Source organism: Pseudoliparis swirei, chromosome 3, assembly GCF_029220125.1.
Source record: "Pseudoliparis swirei isolate HS2019 ecotype Mariana Trench chromosome 3, NWPU_hadal_v1, whole genome shotgun sequence".
Lineage (NCBI taxonomy): Eukaryota > Metazoa > Chordata > Actinopteri > Perciformes > Liparidae > Pseudoliparis > Pseudoliparis swirei.
This window is the reverse complement of record NC_079390.1, coordinates 23,202,465-23,219,847: the sequence shown is the minus strand read 5'-3', so window position 1 is coordinate 23,219,847 and position 17,383 is coordinate 23,202,465. Positions and strand designations below refer to the sequence as shown.

At 42.6% G+C, this 17,383-nt stretch overlaps 1 protein-coding gene and 1 long non-coding RNA gene across 2 annotated transcripts; both read left to right on the top strand.

The window, feature by feature from the left end:
* The first annotated feature begins 2,218 nt into the window (after window positions 1–2,218).
* On the top strand, window positions 2,219–12,810 carry LOC130211063 (gastrula zinc finger protein XlCGF57.1-like). The gene is made up of 2 exons (XM_056441667.1): window positions 2,219–2,534; window positions 6,795–12,810. The coding sequence occupies exons 1-2, from the start codon at window positions 2,492–2,494 to the stop codon at window positions 8,042–8,044; spliced, it is 1,293 nt and encodes a 430-aa protein (XP_056297642.1). The 5' UTR covers window positions 2,219–2,491; the 3' UTR covers window positions 8,045–12,810.
* A 1,882-nt stretch (window positions 12,811–14,692) lies between these two features.
* On the top strand, window positions 14,693–16,235 carry LOC130211353 (uncharacterized). Its single transcript, XR_008835012.1, has 2 exons — window positions 14,693–14,985; window positions 15,560–16,235. It is a non-coding gene; the product is annotated as an uncharacterized LOC130211353 (long non-coding RNA).
* The last annotated feature ends 1,148 nt before the right edge of the window (window positions 16,236–17,383 follow it).

The window sequence follows — 17,383 nt, the reverse complement described above, 5'->3', positions numbered from 1 at the left end:
GAGTGGGGAGAACCGGTTAGAAACGTGAAGCGGCCGAGGCTGGTGCACAGAGAGATCCTGTGTACTCTTGCTAACAGTTACCTAGCTGTCCGGCTGCTCCGCGGCTGCCGGTGAACAGCTAACAAAAGCTAGGTCTATTAGCTCCGCACCGGTGACGGGAGGGGGCAGGCTAACTAGCTTAGCTGTCTGAGCTTTGATGGTGCGGAGCCGTGCATCTAGCCCACTGAGACCTGCCTCCAACCTAGCAAATAAACTTCACTTGTTGCATGTATCTTTATCACTAAACTTTTATATATATATATATATATATATATACAGTATATACATATATATATATATGTATATATACATACCTTCAGTCCAGGAGGCAGACACAGTCACCTCATTTAAGAGTAGACTTAAGACTTTCCTCTTTGACAGAGCTTTTAGTTAGGGCTGAATCAGGTTCACCTGGTCCCGCCCCTTGAGATGCTGCTATAGGCTGATAGGCTGCTCGGGGACGTTTAGGATACACTGAGCATCTCTCTACTCTTCTCTCTCTCCTTATGGATGAATTTTCATCTTTCCATTGCACATTATTAACTCTGCTTTCTCTCCTGAGTCCTTGTGACTTCATGTTTCATAGGGTCCATCGGACCTGGCTGGGTCTGATGCCATGGCGCTGCTGAGGCCCCGCCCACTCCTCCTCTACTTTCATCTGCCTGCTGGATCATGGAGGTCTGGATCGTGGTCCATGCCTGATACCAACTATTCATACACTCTGTCATATTCATTGAATGTGTTTTAACTCTAAATATGTCCTTCTGTACATATGGCATCTATGACACCTGTCCATCCTGTAGAGGGATCCTCCTCTATTCTCTCCTGAAGGTTTTTCCCCGTGAAGGGTTGTTTGGCAGTTTTTCCTGACCCAATGTGAGGTTCTGGGACAGGGATGTCTATATGTACAGATTGTAAAGCACTCTGACACACATTTTGTATGTGTGAGAATGGGCTACACAAAATAAACTGAATATTGACATATGCAACAGTTATGTCCATATCTACACAGACGCATCAAAGAATCTAGGGGAAACGGTATAACAACCGTTATAGTGCCAGCATTTAAAATAAAAATAGGGGAAACTATTACAGAGGGAGTGTCAGTGTACACAAGGGAAATGTGTTGCAATAATGATTGCACTAGATTGGGTAGAGGAGACAAGACCACTGAGGGCCATCATCTGTTGGGACTCCAGTTCATCATGAGACAGCACACAGAACAGTCATCCAGACAGGAGACCGGGGGCTATAAAGCACTGTTGCATTATCTTAGGATAAGATTATGTATTGAATATGAGCCCTTGGTGTATTTGTTCATTCATTTTGGTTGGTTAGTTGTGTTTATGGAAGTTATATATATATACAGGACTGTCTCAGAAAATTAGAATATTGTGATAAAGTTCTTTATTTTCTGTAATGCAATTAAAAAAACAAAAATGTCATGCATTCTGGATTCATTACAAATCAACTGAAATATTGCAAGCCTTTTATTCTTTTAATATTGCTGATTATGGCTTACAGCTTAAGAAAACTCTAAAATCCTATCTCATAAAATTTTAATATTTCCTCAGACCAAGTAAAAAAAAGATTTATAACAGCTGAGTGTTTGTCAAGGCTCAGGAAACCCTTGCAGGTGTTTCGAGTTAATTAGACAATTCAAGTGATTTGTTTAATACCCTACTAGTATACTTTTTCATGATATTCTAATATTTAGAGATAGGAGATTTGAGTTTTCTTAAGCTGTAAGCCATAATCAGCAATAAATCAGAATAAAAGGCTTGCAATATTTCAGTTGATTTGTAATGAATCCAGAATGCATGACATTTTGTTTTTTTTAATTGCATTACAGAAAATAAAGAACTTCATCACAATATTCTAATTTTCTGAGACAGTCCTGTATATAGTGTTTATGCATATTTATATATGGGTATATATATGTAATTTTTATTTATTTGTAGTTTTGTTTGTTTTTGTTATTTTATTAATTATTATTTGGTGATAAGGCAAGAAGTTATAGTCGTCCTGATCCACAATCCAGTCCAGTTGGTGGCGGTAATGCACCAGACAGTTGCTTGCCAACCGCCAATAAACCCAGAAGAAGAACAACGATGCAAGCTGCCGTGAAACACCACCGAAGAAGAAGTAGAGCAGGTCGGACCTCGCCGCGCAGCACGAGTCGCAGAGACTATTCCAAACTAACCCGTGTGTGTCCTCGACCCTCCATGTCCACCTGAACCTGTCCGAGTGGACGCGGCGTGGTTTGTTTCTTCCGGATCGTCTCCCGGTGTCCTCCGGAGCTCATGACGTCAGCGTGCTAGCCGCGAGGAGACGGACACGAGTTCAGGACTGACTGCGGCTGCGTGAGAGATATCTGGGCTGTTTGAAAGCACGAGAGCGTGAGGGGGAACTTTCTAGTTTGAAAGAGGAGCACGAGCGCCAACGGAAACTAATGGACGCTGTTTTCAACCCGGAAGTCCGGTTACAACGAGCAGGTTGGTTCTCTTTGTTTACCACTTTAACCTGATGGAACCAGTTCTGGAGGAAGCAGGCACGTGCACAGATAGAGCCCTAGTGGTGCTCAAGCACCAGCCCTTTTGCCCTGGATGAGAAAAGTGCCCTTTTTGCTGGAGACACTTTTTTTTCATTCATCAGTATTTAAGAATAAAAGTTACTCTCTCTGTCATAAACTCCCCCCAAATGTGATTTGATATCCGACGGGGCATTTATTTGAGTTATTGTGAGAATTTCGCCCCGACATGCTCCGCGGCGCTCACGAGCCCCCCTGCCCCCGCCGCGCCCCTCCTCCTCCTCCTCCTCCACTTAAGGGCTCGATCACACCAGACGCGCCACTCAAAAACGCGTAGCCCGCAAAACCATTGATTCCCTATCATGGTACGGCGCGACTTTCAGACGCGCCTTTTAAACGCCACGCGGCGCTGTTTTTTTGCGTTTTTCAGGGGCGGTTAAAAGTTACAATATTCTGAACTTTAAGCGCGAGGCGCGGAAGCGCGCCGCTCATCAATGTCACACTCGGCCAGGTTTTTGACAAGGCGTTTTTGGTGCGGCTGCGTTTTTTAGAGTCGCGTCTTGTGTGATCGAGCCCCAAGGGCTCGCGCAGGTTTCCTCGCGCCACCAAACGGCTGCACCTCCTTCTCCTCTGACCCGCAGCACCAGACCAACAGGTCATGACGCTGTTTGTCCCCTGACGTTGTTTTGTGATAAATCAACCACAACATTAGCGCTGCTGAAAACATGACGTCACAACTGGTCGACGTTTCCTAAAAAAATAAACAAATATAAACTCAGAAATCCATGATTTCAAAGCCTTGCAGCTGTTTACTGATGTCATGTTTGAGTGAGAGAGAGAGAGAATCTTTTTTGTGTTGTTTAAATGCTGTTTAGACATATTTGAAAGTATGTTTATAAATGTCACGAGAATTCACAGCCAGAAAATAGGAGCTAAACTATGCTAGCTCTCGTTGTCATGCTATCCTTGTGCATCATTGTTTTATGTGTTATCTCTTTGTTTTGTCTGTTCCAGTCTTACAACGATCAATCTTATAGAAAACAAACAACACAGCTCAGCTAAAATAGTTTTAATTTACAGTAAAGTAACAACACAAGTGATCCAAACTATAGTTTCTCCTCTTCATCACTTTCAATAACACATTTTCGCTGCTTCTGAATTTCTTCTTGGCTGTTGATGACGATCAATATCGCTCATTTTGAAAATGAGGTCAGAGGGCAATACGGATCTGTATCAGACCCGCGAGGAGGGCAATACGTGGCTGGCATGACGGCCCATTATCCAATCAGAACGCTTGTACTGTTGCTATATAATAATTCATCTTTATTCATAAAGAAAATGTAAGTTAGCGGTCTAATCCTGCCCAGAGGAAATGCAGGTTGAGGACAGCATCATTGGTGTTATGCTTCAACTTTGTCCGATTTTTTTTTTTGGCAATGGGTGCCCTTTTTTTTTTTTAGGTTTGAGCACCTGCCCCCCAAAATGTCTGTGCACGTGCCTGGGAGGAAGTATTTGTAGAACCTTGAAATATGTTGTCTTGTTATAAACTTCGCCTCCCACAGTTCATAATACTTTTAATCTCCGTCCAAAACTAGCCGGGACCATCGGCTACTCGCTCGTTGTTGCGCTGACTCATGCTGCTAGCATAGTATGCTAACTCTCACGGACACGTGGTCCGTTGAGACTTTTCCCTCGGTGGTTTTCCGCTGAGCTCCGGTAACTCTGGGTCATCTTGGGCCCGTAACCTGTTAGCAGATGTGTGGAATGTACAGCGATCCTGGCTGTACACTGTTGAGTTATAATAGTTTATTTTTATTTTGCACATAGATGCTTTAAAGAAAGATAGTATAATAGGAATTATGATGGAGAATATTATTGACGATATCATGAATTTATTGTAACGCATTAGGGAAAGACACTGTTTACTGTATCAACTGTATGTGATAATAACATGTGAATGGCGAGTTACTGTTTATATGGATGTTGCATGTGAATGAATGTTCGTTAGTATTTCAGAAATGTCGACGCTGGTTGAAGCCTGTGACTTTCTTTCAATCCGGAGAGTAACATACTGGACTTTTATTGTGAAGGGACTTTCTTTCTAGTCTGACCGGAAGTGACGTTTGATCCCTCCATTTTGAGAGCGGACCCTTAGCCAACATCTCTCTTTGCACTGTGAGAAATCTCTTCCGTCTTGACCTGGGTTAGACAGCAACACCTGCTTTGGCTCGTAAGCAGGCTGAAGACAACACTATGTATTTTTTCTTTAACCAGGAATTTGTGCAATAAAAGTTGCGAAACAGAAGAACGAAGTGTTATAGAAGAGTTCATGTTAAAGGTGAAACGTATTCACATCATGTACTGAGGTAGAGTTACAGGTACTTATGTAAACACTGTTATGTAAACACTTTCATGCTTTTTGCTCATCATCAAGAAGGTACCTGTTGCTGTACTACACCTCCGAGATACACGTTGTACTTTTTACGGTAATACAACTCAGAGGTACATATTGTACTTTTTACTGTACTACACCTACCAGATGCATATTATACATTTTACTCTACCAGGGTTTTTCCTGGGTCAAAATGGGTCTTCGGTGCTCCCAAAAAAAAAGATTAAGATAATACCGATCACGGTGTCGATTGAAGCATTCTATTTATTGTGTAGCATTATTGCCTAGGACTATATATATAAAGCAACTCAAACATTAAAGAAATTACCGATTTCTTTAAACATTTAGGACTTCTACTTAGAAAAATGTCCTAATTGATACATTAAAATTGATTGCCAGTGATGGGGATTTCAGATATGTATGAAACACATCTGCATTATTCCTTTCCTGGAACTCTTGGGGAAATCTATATACAGGACTTTTTTTTTAACATCCATAAGTCTAACTTATTTTTATAAACTCTTCCTTGGTACAGTAAAAATGTTTTAATGTTAGCATAATTTAAGCTAAATCTCAAACGATCTATAAAGATACAAAATCAGTTCATTGTTTACTTTTATATGTAATAGTGTATAATTTGTCGACATCTTGTTTTGAAAAACGGATGTTGTTTCACGTGGTTCTTTCTGCTAACTTTGCAAAACCGGATGTTGTCACATAAATCCTTCCGCTAACTTTATCAAAACCCTCGCGCGCTCCCGATCGAATGCGTTTACCGTGAACATCAGTCTGTAGGGGCAGACATGTGAGAGTCGGCCGAGTCGACCCAGAGATTCAACTCGGGGGACGGGGACGCCGCTCGGTGCGTGAGGATCCCCTCTGACCTCTCACTCTGCGGCCCTCGCCGGGCGCATCGTCTCCGTTGCGATGCGCCGCGATTGAAACGTCTCTGATAGTTTTTCTCGCAGATTTTATGTCATCTGCGTTCTCAAAACGGCCGATCAAAACCGATAATGGGAATATCGGCCGATATGGATCGGCGCCGATCAGATCGGTGCATCCCTATTGACAATAGTCCAGGTGTATTCGTGCACGTCGGGCTGTTGAGTGACCAGCAGCTGGTCGCTCTGTCGATTCTCGCACCTCACAGTTGCTGATCAGACAAGAAGACACGCTTATCAACTCGATTACTATTGATCAAAACAGAACGAGGGTTCGGCTGTCGCCTACTTGAAACATACTATTGAGAACATATTCGCTGACATGCACGGGATGAACACATTTTTTTCTTTTTCTTTTCCATCGCAGACTTTTTTTTGCCTTAGGCGCTCGGGATTTGTCATAGGCTTTCGGGAAAACGGCTTAGGCGCCCAAATTTTCTCTATGCAGGAAAAACCCTGTCTACTACACCTCAGAACTACATATTGTACTTTTTAATGTAAGCAACCTCAGAGGTACATGTACTTGTTACTGTACTACTCCTCATAGATACATATTGTACTTTTTACTCTACTACATTTGAGAGGTAAATAATGTACTTTTTTAGGGTACGACATCTCTGAGGTACATGTGCATTTTACTGTTCTACAACTCAGGTATATATTGTCTTTTTCGCTCTACTACATTTCAGAGGTACATATTGTACTTTTTACTGTACTACACCTCAGAGATATATTGTACTTCTTACTGTACTATGCTTCGGAGATACATATTGTACTTTTTACTGCACTACATTTCAGAGGTACATACTGTACTTTGTGATAAACCTCTCAAATATCAGAGTTTAAAATGAGATTCTTAAGATGTTTAAATGTATTTTATTATTCTCCACAGACGTTCGGCAGATGACGGTGATTAAAGAAGAAGTTCTCCCTGAGCGACAGGACTGGAGCTCCAGTCTCAACCAGGAAGACCCAGAGCCACCACACATTAAAGAAGAACAGGAAGACCCAGAACCCAAACACATTAAAGAGGAACAGGAGGACCCAGAACCCAAACACATTAAAGAGGAACAGGAGGAACTCAGGATCAGCCAGGAAGGAGAGCAGCTTCAAGAGCTGGAGGAGGCTGGTATCAAGTTCTCATTCACTCCTGTGAAGAGTCGAGATGATGAAGAGGAAGCTCAGTTCTCAAATTCCACAAAGACTGACTATAGAGGGGCAGACCATTTGAAAACAGAAGCAGATGGAGAGGAAGTCGGATCCAGATCAGATCCGGATAGTCCTTTACAATCAACTTCTGATGACACTTCACAATCCTCTGAATGTGAGACTGATAACAGTGACGATTGGCAGGAGACTTTACAACCAACTTCTGATGACACTTCACAATCCTCTGAATGTGAGATGGATGATACTGACAATTGGAAGGAGAATCAGGAAACTCAGTCACATTTAAACCCTTTGCAAAATAATGAAGTACCTGTAAGTGACATCAACCGTAAAACTGGAAAAACATCAGTCAGCGCCGCTGAACGTGCTGGAAGCTTTGGCCACAAGAGACTGCCGAAGGGACATTCTGGAGCTGAAACAGGAGTGAAACCATTCAGGTGTTCAGTTTGTGGTAAAACATTCAGACTAGCGAGCCTTCTAAAAGGACACTTAACTGTCCACACAGGGGAGAAACCGTTCAGTTGTTCAGTTTGTGGTAAAACATTTAGGCAACTGCAAAATCTGAAAAGACACTCAACTGTCCACACAGGGGAGAAAGGGTTCAGTTGTTCAGTTTGTGGTAAAACATTCAGACAAGCGCAAGCTCTCAAAGGACACTCTACTGTCCACACAGGGGAGAAAGGGTTCAGTTGTTCAGTTTGTGGTAAAACATTCAGACTAGCGCAAGTTCTGAAAAGACACTCAACTGTCCACACAGCGGAGAAACGGTTCAGTTGTTCAGTCTGTGGTAAAACATTCGGACTTGCGAGCCGTCTAAAAGGACACTTAACCGTCCACACAGGGGAGAGAGGGTTCAGTTGTTCAGTTTGTGGTAAAACATTCAGAATAGCGCAAGCTCTGAAAAGACACTCAGTTGTCCACACAGCGGAGAAACTACACAGTTGTTCAGTTTGTGGTAAAACATTCAAATGAGCGCAAAATCTGAAACTACACTCAGTTGTCCACACAAGAAAAACTAAATAGTCGTTCAGTTTTCTAGAAAAGATTCTCTCTTCTCTGATTTAAAAAAAATCATACTTGTATTGATGAGATCATCATAAATAAATGAGATGTGGTTAAATACTTAAAAAACTGGAATGGTTGATACTAGGGCTGCAACAACGAATCGATAAAAATTAATTCTTAAAATAGTTGGCAACGAATTTCATTATCGATTCGTTGTGTCGCGCGATTATTACGGCGCTCAATAAGTCACGGAGTATAAACAAAGTTGAGTTGAGCGCAGAGTGGCGCAGGAGAAACAAGAGCGGAGCGGAGGGAGAGACCATAATGCTGCGTTGTGAGAGCCAATCAGCGCTGAGCTGCTCCTCCGTTAGTGAATCTAATTGGCTGCTGCTGCTCACGTGGCGCTGGATGCGGAAGTCATTCACGTCGTCGGAGACATTCACGGAGCTGAGTGTGCTTCCGGGTGACGTTATGACCAGTGGCGGCTGGTGAAATTTTTTTGGGGGGGGGCGCAGTTGGGCGACGCGGTTTAAATAGCACTCAACAATGAGAAGAAAAGAGGTTTTGAGTAGAATATTGTAAAAAACAAAGCTTTATTTCAAGAACACAGCGTGCTCAACACTGTCCAATAACAACTATCAACACACTAACTTTGGGCATGAGAGGTTCAGAGCAGCTTTAAGAAACATTGGGCTGGGTTTCAGAGGTTTGCAAAATAAAAGTGTTTCACCCTCACATGAAAGAGGTTCAGAGCAGATGTAACTGATGTGGAACGGGCATGGAAGAAGTCGGCTCAGATGGTGGATTTTCCCAGCACTTATTTATTCTGCAGAAGACAACAGAACACACACATTTGCCTTCTGATCTGTCTCTGCACTTCCACTTCCCTCAGCAATATAAAACCATTGTCCATGGAAGACAGGACCACATTAAATCTAAATAATAACAATTCTCATCAAAAACCATGACATGTAACATACAAGGGGAAAACAGAGACCCCTAATGGACAAAATAAATAACTACATGAGCTAGAGTCATTTCAGCAGAAACAGCGAAAATTCTAACTTTGAACAAAAGGGAAATACATACCTGCAGAAGACAACAGAACACACACATTTGCCTTCTGATCTGTCTCTGCACTTCCACTTCCTATACACGCAAAACAACACAATTTACACAAGGAAAATATACGTCGGGGCGACCGGATGTAGCTAAACAAACGTTGCCAAAGTGGCTCAATGAGCCCGCCACCAAACGTATATGTTGACGGTCTAAATGACACGACAGCTGGACGCCGTGATCGTATTAGCGACCATTACTGTATGTAACATAAACGGTTAATTTGTATTAAAGAATATAGCCAAAATAGTGCGACAACGTTTATCACTCAACTCACCTTCAGCAATATAAAACCATTGTGAGCAGGGTTGCCAGGTCTGTGTGACAAAACCAGCCCAATGGCCAATCGAAACCAGCCCAAAAACCAGCCCAATATCAGAACTCAAAATATGCCCGTGCCAAACCATATACACTGCTTTTAAAGTCCAACAGCATTGCTATCATTGCCAAATGTATTGTAATATCTACAAAGTAACAACATATGTTTAGTTTGCCAGCATTAAAAGCAGTTTTCCCTCAAGTTATTTCACCTAGGTCCTAAAATGGCCTTGTGTAATTAGATACAGTATATTATCATAAATAAAATGTGTGTACGTGCTGATCTGGAGTCAGTTTGGTAGGATTTGGGTATGAATAAATTATTTCATTTAAAATATGGATTTTTATTTAAAGATATTCATGTAATTTGCATGCAAAATAGGTCTACCCGAACCAAGGACAAAAAATTCAACCCGCGCAACACTTCAAAAGTTGCCCGATTCCGCAGGAAAACCGCGGACCTGGCAACACTGCTCTATGGGCTGAGGGAACATACGGGTCTCTGATCTGCCATAGTCCAATCACGGCGCACATTTTTGCGACCCAAGATTCACGGTTTCATCCGCCAATGAGAAGCCGTCATTGCCAAAACGACTGAAATGTTGTATCGATGCCGTACACACACGTTAGATCGCCTCCAAAAAGGGGAGGGGCTTCTCTCCGTGATAATGGCGATATATTATATTTTTTCACATTAACTTAAGTGGTTGTTGACAGGGGCTTACGGTCTCCCACACACATTTAGCGCGTCAACACGGTATATTTACTATTTAAATGATTTGGCATATAATGTTTTTTGACAGGATCTTTATTTATTTTTTTCTTCTTTTTTTTTTCATCTCAAAATTTTAAGAGGGGCGGCGCCCTAGCGCCCCCTATGGACGAACCGCCGCTGGTTATGACCCCAGACACCAGAGCGCTACAAGTCACGACGTGTGTGGCATTTCCACAAGAGGATAACGTAGAAAACGTGGTTATTTATTCCGTGGCGGATAGCGGAAAATATTTTTCCACGGAGATAAGCCACGACGCCACTCGCTGTGAGCGCTGCGCGTGCAGACAACATTTAACGGAGCGGAGCAGCGCGTGCGCTCTGATCGCTCTTTTAACCCTCCTGTTATGTTCGTTTCTTACATACAGCCGTGATGTTCCCGGGTCAATTTGACCCGGTTAATGTTGAATCATCCAAAAGTGGTCAGAAATCCAAAAATTCTAAAAACTATAGTTTGTACATCATCACCAACAACATTACTAACAATTAAATCAGTTTTTAGTGGAATTGAGTTATTTACCCCTCCATAGATCAGAGTTCAATCAGGAGCACTCACTCGTTTTAATGAAAAATACATGTTCAAACTATTTTTTAGGAACATTGAAAGAATCTAAATCTAAATTGCATTAGTCTACCATAACATGTATTTTCTCCTAAATTTTATTTGTATTTTGTCCGGTTTTTTTTTTCATGGGGTGATGTAGATAAATAGAGATGAGACACCTGTGCTGTTCAGGGTCATAATGACCCGCCCACTAAAAATCAAGCCAAATGAGTCAAAAAGGATTTGTATTGAAAGTAAACGTTAGTTATGTTTATTTTTAGTGTTAAGATGCAGAAATTATATGATAAAAGATGACCAAAGGCCAGCACACAGTCATCCTCTTGGTGCATTCGTATGTATCTGCAGAGTGTAATGTTGTAGGACTTCTCCGCAACCATTTTGTATGTTTGGCCCTCCCCTGCTAAGGCGTGCGTGGAGTTTTCCCACAGGGAAAAATAAAGGTTCCCGTCAAAATAGTTTCTGTATTTCTCGACACAGGTGGGGTCGTTAGAAAGAGAATGTGTGTGGGTCTGAGATTGGGATGAGACAGGGTGTGTGTCTCTCCCAGTCAGACAGAAAGTATATTAGAAGTACTATACGACATATTTATTCGTTGAGACATGAAAGAAACCCTCACATTAGTGTCCCATGTCCAATAAAGGTGTATTTAGGGGGAAAGTTAGAAGATGATAAACATTGTTTAGTCTGTAAAGTGTGCTTCTCATGTCGGGTGATGGGCACACAGCAGGATAGAGATGGTTCCCATAACAACCACCTGATTCTTTTGTTTGAAGTTTGAAATGTGTACAACTTTATATATGGGGTTGTGAACGGGGTGTGTGTGCTGATATGTGTGTTTGTGTGTGTGCTGATATGTTTGTTTGTGTGTGTGCTGGTGTCTGTGCGTGCATGTGTTAGTGTGTCGGTGTGTGTATGTGTTGGTGTGAGTGTGTGTGTTGAAACTTGGTGGGAGGGAGTAAGAAAGACTGCCCTACATTTACAAAGAAAGAAATAGTCTAAACGTGACTCTTCTGATGACTTTTAGCCTTCACTTTCACAGCCGGGTCAAATTGACCCGGGAACATCATCTCTGTTATATAAACCTGCAGGGGGGGGTTGCAAATACATGATATTTTTTTTGTATATTTTTTTACGTTGATTACACTAAATAAGGTAAGCAGAAGAAGTTTTATACAGAAAGAGTACTTAGAAGTATTTTTCCTAGATTTTCAAACTTTGAAACGGGTCAATTTGACCCGCAACATAACAGGAGGGTTAATGAAGTATCGATACTAAATATGCTAAATCGCATCGTTTTTAACGTACGGGTACTTTGTTAGTATCGCTACACCGTGCAGCGTGACAGCAGCAGATGTAGCGGACTAACATTCAAGCTAACCTGACTTCCCAAACGCTGTCGACATCTGAACGCTGATTGGCCGAGACTCCACACGTCCATCAAAGATGTTTTATTGCGAAGAGCACCACTTCACATTTTTTCCGCGTCTCACTGCAATCTCAACGGCAGCGGGCCAGGTGAAAAAAATAATAACTCGGAACGCGTCTCTGATATTGTTCAGGGGGCCGGTCCAAATGGGGACCACTGCTCAGGAGAGGAAAGCTGTCAGTCTGTTTGTGACGGTTCTTCCACATGCTGACCAGTGGATCTCCAGGACCTTTCCATGACTTTAAACCACATTTCCATGATTAAACATGTTGTGAAAACTCTGTCTATACGTGACAAAGTGAGAATATGTAGTATTTAAACTAACAATGAGAATTCCAAAGCATACCGTATATATACCGTGTAAATTAAAATTTGAATAAAACAAATTTGCATTACTTTTCCAAATATTTTGGGATTTTATTTTTTTCAATTGCTTTTCTAGTCCTGCTAATAGCCATTTAAAAATTCCATGACTTTTCCAGGTTTTCCATGACCGTACGGACTCTGTTTTGAATAAAGGGTTGAAAATTAAAGTGTTTTAGTTTTTTTATCCGATTAATCGATAGAATAATCAACCGATTAATCGATTATCAAAATAATCGTTAGTTGCAGCCCTAGTATACATATATATATATATGGTGCAACCAAGAGGAGAGCTATGAAATTAAGAGAATAGCTGTTACTCTGGGGAATAATTGAATACATATTTGTGGGGAAATATATTTAAACAAAATATATATTCTGATGATGTTTAGGGCAACAGAGAAGGCCTTGCTGGCCCTGACGGCCCACCACTGATATGTATGGGTGTGTATGCATGTATATATATTAGGTCTGTCAGCGTTAACGCATTAATCTATGCGATTAATTTGGCCGCGATTAACGCACTAAAATATTTTAACGCAATTTACGCAACTTTGTTTACTTCCGGTGTGCGTTGAAGTTTTTGCACTCCTGAGTGTCAAGCCGCGGCAGTCCGCCTCCTTCCTCCCGTCTGCTCCTCGATATTCACAGAAACAGAGGGCGACGTGTCGGTGACGCGGCGCGGAAGGTGCAGGTAACTTTTTTTGTTGTTGCTCCGATGCGCGCGCAGACACGCCGGCACAGAGCTCTGCGGCGCATGAGACGGAGAACCGAGAAGAGTGACCGACACCTCGAGACAGAATAACATGCTGCTGTAGAGACGATCAACAACAGACGTTTAGTTTAATAAAAGAACAAAGACGTCTTTAAGGAAAGAACCTTACATTACTTCTGCTGTAATCTGGTGCTATAGAGAACATTACAGGGGGGCGGGGCCTCACCCTGATAGAATGGTGGGGGAAACACTGGGATGTGTCACATGCTAAAGACTTTAAAAGGTGAATTTACATTGTTTTGTAAAATCTAGAAAATGAGCCCAGACTCCAGAGGGTTAACGTGACATATTTGTCAGTTTACCAAGGCCACTGGTTCTGCTGCTGTTCAATGTTAAAGATGACAGGACCAATGGGGTCTCTAATACACCTTTTCTTACTAATCTGGATGTTTCACTGAAGAAACAATTTATCATCCACGATATTAAATACCTCGCTGGCCCTTTATAGGTAGGAGCCTCTTTGAAAACACAGCTCTGTGTGAAGTTTTGTCTTTAAAAAAGAATACAATGAAACAAGTGTCTAAAATACACGCTGTCTGAAGGGATTACTCATTCATTTAGAAGATTTGGTCTTTAGAAGAAGAAAAAAACTTGTAATTGCGATCAATGAATTTCAAAATGTGCGATTAATTAGTTAATTTGTTTTAATCGATTGACAGCCCTAATATTTATAAATGTATATGTGTACATATATGTATATATATGGTTATTTTATATGTTCTTATTTATTTTTTGTTTTGTTTGTTTTTGTTATTTTATTAATTATTATTTGGTGATAGGGCAAGAAGGTATCGTCGTCCTGATCCACACTCCAGTCCAGTTGGTGGCGGTAATGCACCAGACAGTTGATTGCCAACCTGCAAAAATCCCAGAAGAAGAAGAAGAACGAAGCAAGCTGCTGTTAAACACCACAGAAGAAGAAGTAGAGCAGGACGGACCTCGCCGCGCAGAACGAGTCGCAGAGACTATTCCAGACTAACTCGTGTGTGTCCTCGACCCTCCATGTCCACCTGAACCTGTCCGAGTGGACGCGGCGTGGTTTGTTTCTTCCGGATCGTCTCCCGGTGTCCTCCGGAGCTCATGACGTCAGCGTGCTAGCCGCGAGGAGACGGACACGAGTTCAGGACTGACTGCGGCTGCGTGAGAGATATCTGGGCTGTTTGAAAGCACGAGAGCACGAGGAGCAACTTTTAGTTTGAAAGAGGAGCACGAGCAACAACGGAAACTAATGGACGCTGTTTTCAACCCGGAAGTCCGGTTACAACGAGCAGGTTGGTTCTCTTTGGCTGTGTCTACTACCGCGCACTTGAGCACTTCGAGCACTGACTTTCAGTGTTCGAAGTGCGCCACTGAAAAAACCAGCAGAATTCAGTGCACTGAAAGTACCCGGATGGTGCACTGCAAACGGGCAAAAAATGTAGTGTAAAACGATGGACACTACTCGCCCTAAACGGCCGCCATCTTGGCGACGTAGCGGAAGAGGAGGAGCCCTTTCGCCAGCTTTTCATTTTATTTCTAAAACAATGGCGGACAGCACAAGCGGTAGACCACGAAGCTACAGACCGTAAATGTAAGTATCAGCGGTAATTACACATTGTACTGGTATTACAATGTACTACTACAATGCCATTCTCAGATTAGTGAGCATACCTAGGTAGCATTAGATGCCATTGATCTGCATGGCAGTTATGATAAACTAGCTGGGTAATCCACCACCCGGTCCTCTCGCCAGTCCGACGAAGGTGCACTTTTATCGGACACTTTTCGCTTGACGAGCGGGGGCAGGTCGGCTCCAGGCGCTTGCTCCAGCGGCAAGTCCGACGACAGATAGCTATGTCAGTCATCGGACAGTGTTAAACAACGGCTGTTCTGTTAACCAATCTAAATAGCAATTTTAATAATGGATTAACAATGAATATGCTCAGTTTAATAACGGGTTAACATGACACCGCGAGCGTTTGCCCACACGCCGCCCGATAATTAATACCGTTACGATAGCTATTTAAGCTTGTCCTTCTAGAAATAATTGTAGCTTTCAATCATCGTTGTGTGTTTTTTTAATGTCGTGTATGTATTAATTTAAATGTAATCGTGGTCTGGGACATAGCACTGAATGGCTATCCTATTTCTGTTTCCTGCCCCAGAGACGTTTCCTGGAGGTGCTGGCTGGTCCTCTGCTGCCCTCCCGACATCTGCATCTGGCTCCAATGACCTCTGGCACCTCACATCCACCTCCAGGGCCTTTAAGAAGATGGACCGCCATCGCGTCTTCAGTATCCCGAAGGACCTCTCCACAACACAACACAGCTGGCCTTTGACAGGCAGCAGTTGTAGCTTGGAGGTGGACAGGCTGGCTGAAGGGGTCATGAGGCAGATGGGTTGGGACAGGCAGGGGTAGCCACCATCCCCAAGGATACAGGATCCTGGTGGAGGGTATGACTGCTCATAGAAGATGGGGCTGTTATTCAGGACCCTGGCGTCATGCACTGAGCCCGGGGCCTGTCGAAGGCCCTGGCCACCACCCGATAGGAGGTGGCGCTGGCAAGCCAAAAAATAAAAACTAGACAGGAGATCTCGGGGCCCCAACCGTGGTCAGTCAGTGCCCAGCACAGCCATGAGGGCGTTGAATGACTCGGTGAGCCTGAAGTCCACCCTCATGTCACTGTGGCCATCACAATACAACGCCAGCAGTGGCATTGCAACATTGATACGGCAGCGCCGCTGGGACTGGGTGGCTGCTGTAGAGTGTGTGGGGAGGGGAGGGGAAGGGAAGATTATATTAATATGAAAGTCATTTTATCAATAAAATGTTGTCATTGAGGTTGTGTAGTCTTTTATTGCGTTTTCTGATTTATATTAGAATTGATGCATGTTTGTAACAATAATTAATATTCCTGTGTGTTCAATTGCTAATTGATTCCTGTATCAGGGTGAACTTCACTACAACAGAGATGTGTATAAAAGTACAGTCAGTCAAAGTAGGCCTATTACTGTGAATTCAAGCAGATGATGCCTATCATTTCAGTGGATAATTCTTAAAACTAATTGGAATCTAGGGACAAACATGTACAGAGTTGTCATGTTTTATTTCCATATGGTGTGTATGTGGATTGCAAAGAAGAAGGCTACTTCTGACAGATAATTGAGAATTTAGCATACCTAGCGAGGAGAATTTAATTGCAACTACTACATGAAGCTATGCTGTGAAGGTAAGGCAAAATCACAATTAAATTTACATATATCATCTCGACTTCAGCCGCGATTGTGGAGGTATCGCAGTTTCCACATGGGGTGGAGAAAGGTAAACAAGGGACAACAAGGGCAAGAAGTGCATTCATTTTGTCACTTTAAGGGTTAGGGTATCGCAAGCAGATTTGCATATGTCACTCCCGGCTTAATTTCGCGGGTGCCGTGAACAGATTTGCGTCCGTCACTTCCGCCAAGTGGTTAACGGTTAAGTGTTCCATTTGAGACAGCACTTCATCAGCGACGCAGTGCACTGCAATACAGTGCACTGAATTGCAGTGCACTGCATTGCAGTGTCGTTAAGTGCGCGGTAGTAGACACAGCCTTTGTTTACCACTTTAACCTGATGGAACCAGTTCTGGAGGAAGTATTTGTAGAACTCTGAAATATGTTATCTTGTTATAAAGTTCGTCTCCCACAGTTCATAATACTTTTAATTTCCGTCCAAAACTAGCCGTCATCACTGGCTACTCGCTCGTTGTTGCGCTGACTCATGCTGCTAGCATAGTATGCTAACTCTCACTGACACGCAGTCCGTTGAGACTTTTCCCTCGGTGGTTTTCCGCTGAGCTCCAGTAACTCTGGGTAATCTTGGACCCGTAACCTGTTAGCAGAGGTGTGGAATGTGCAGCGATCCTGGCTGAGAAGAAAAGAGGCTTTGAGTAGAATATTGTAAAAAATAAAGCTTTATTTCAAGAAGACACCGTGCTCAACACACTTTG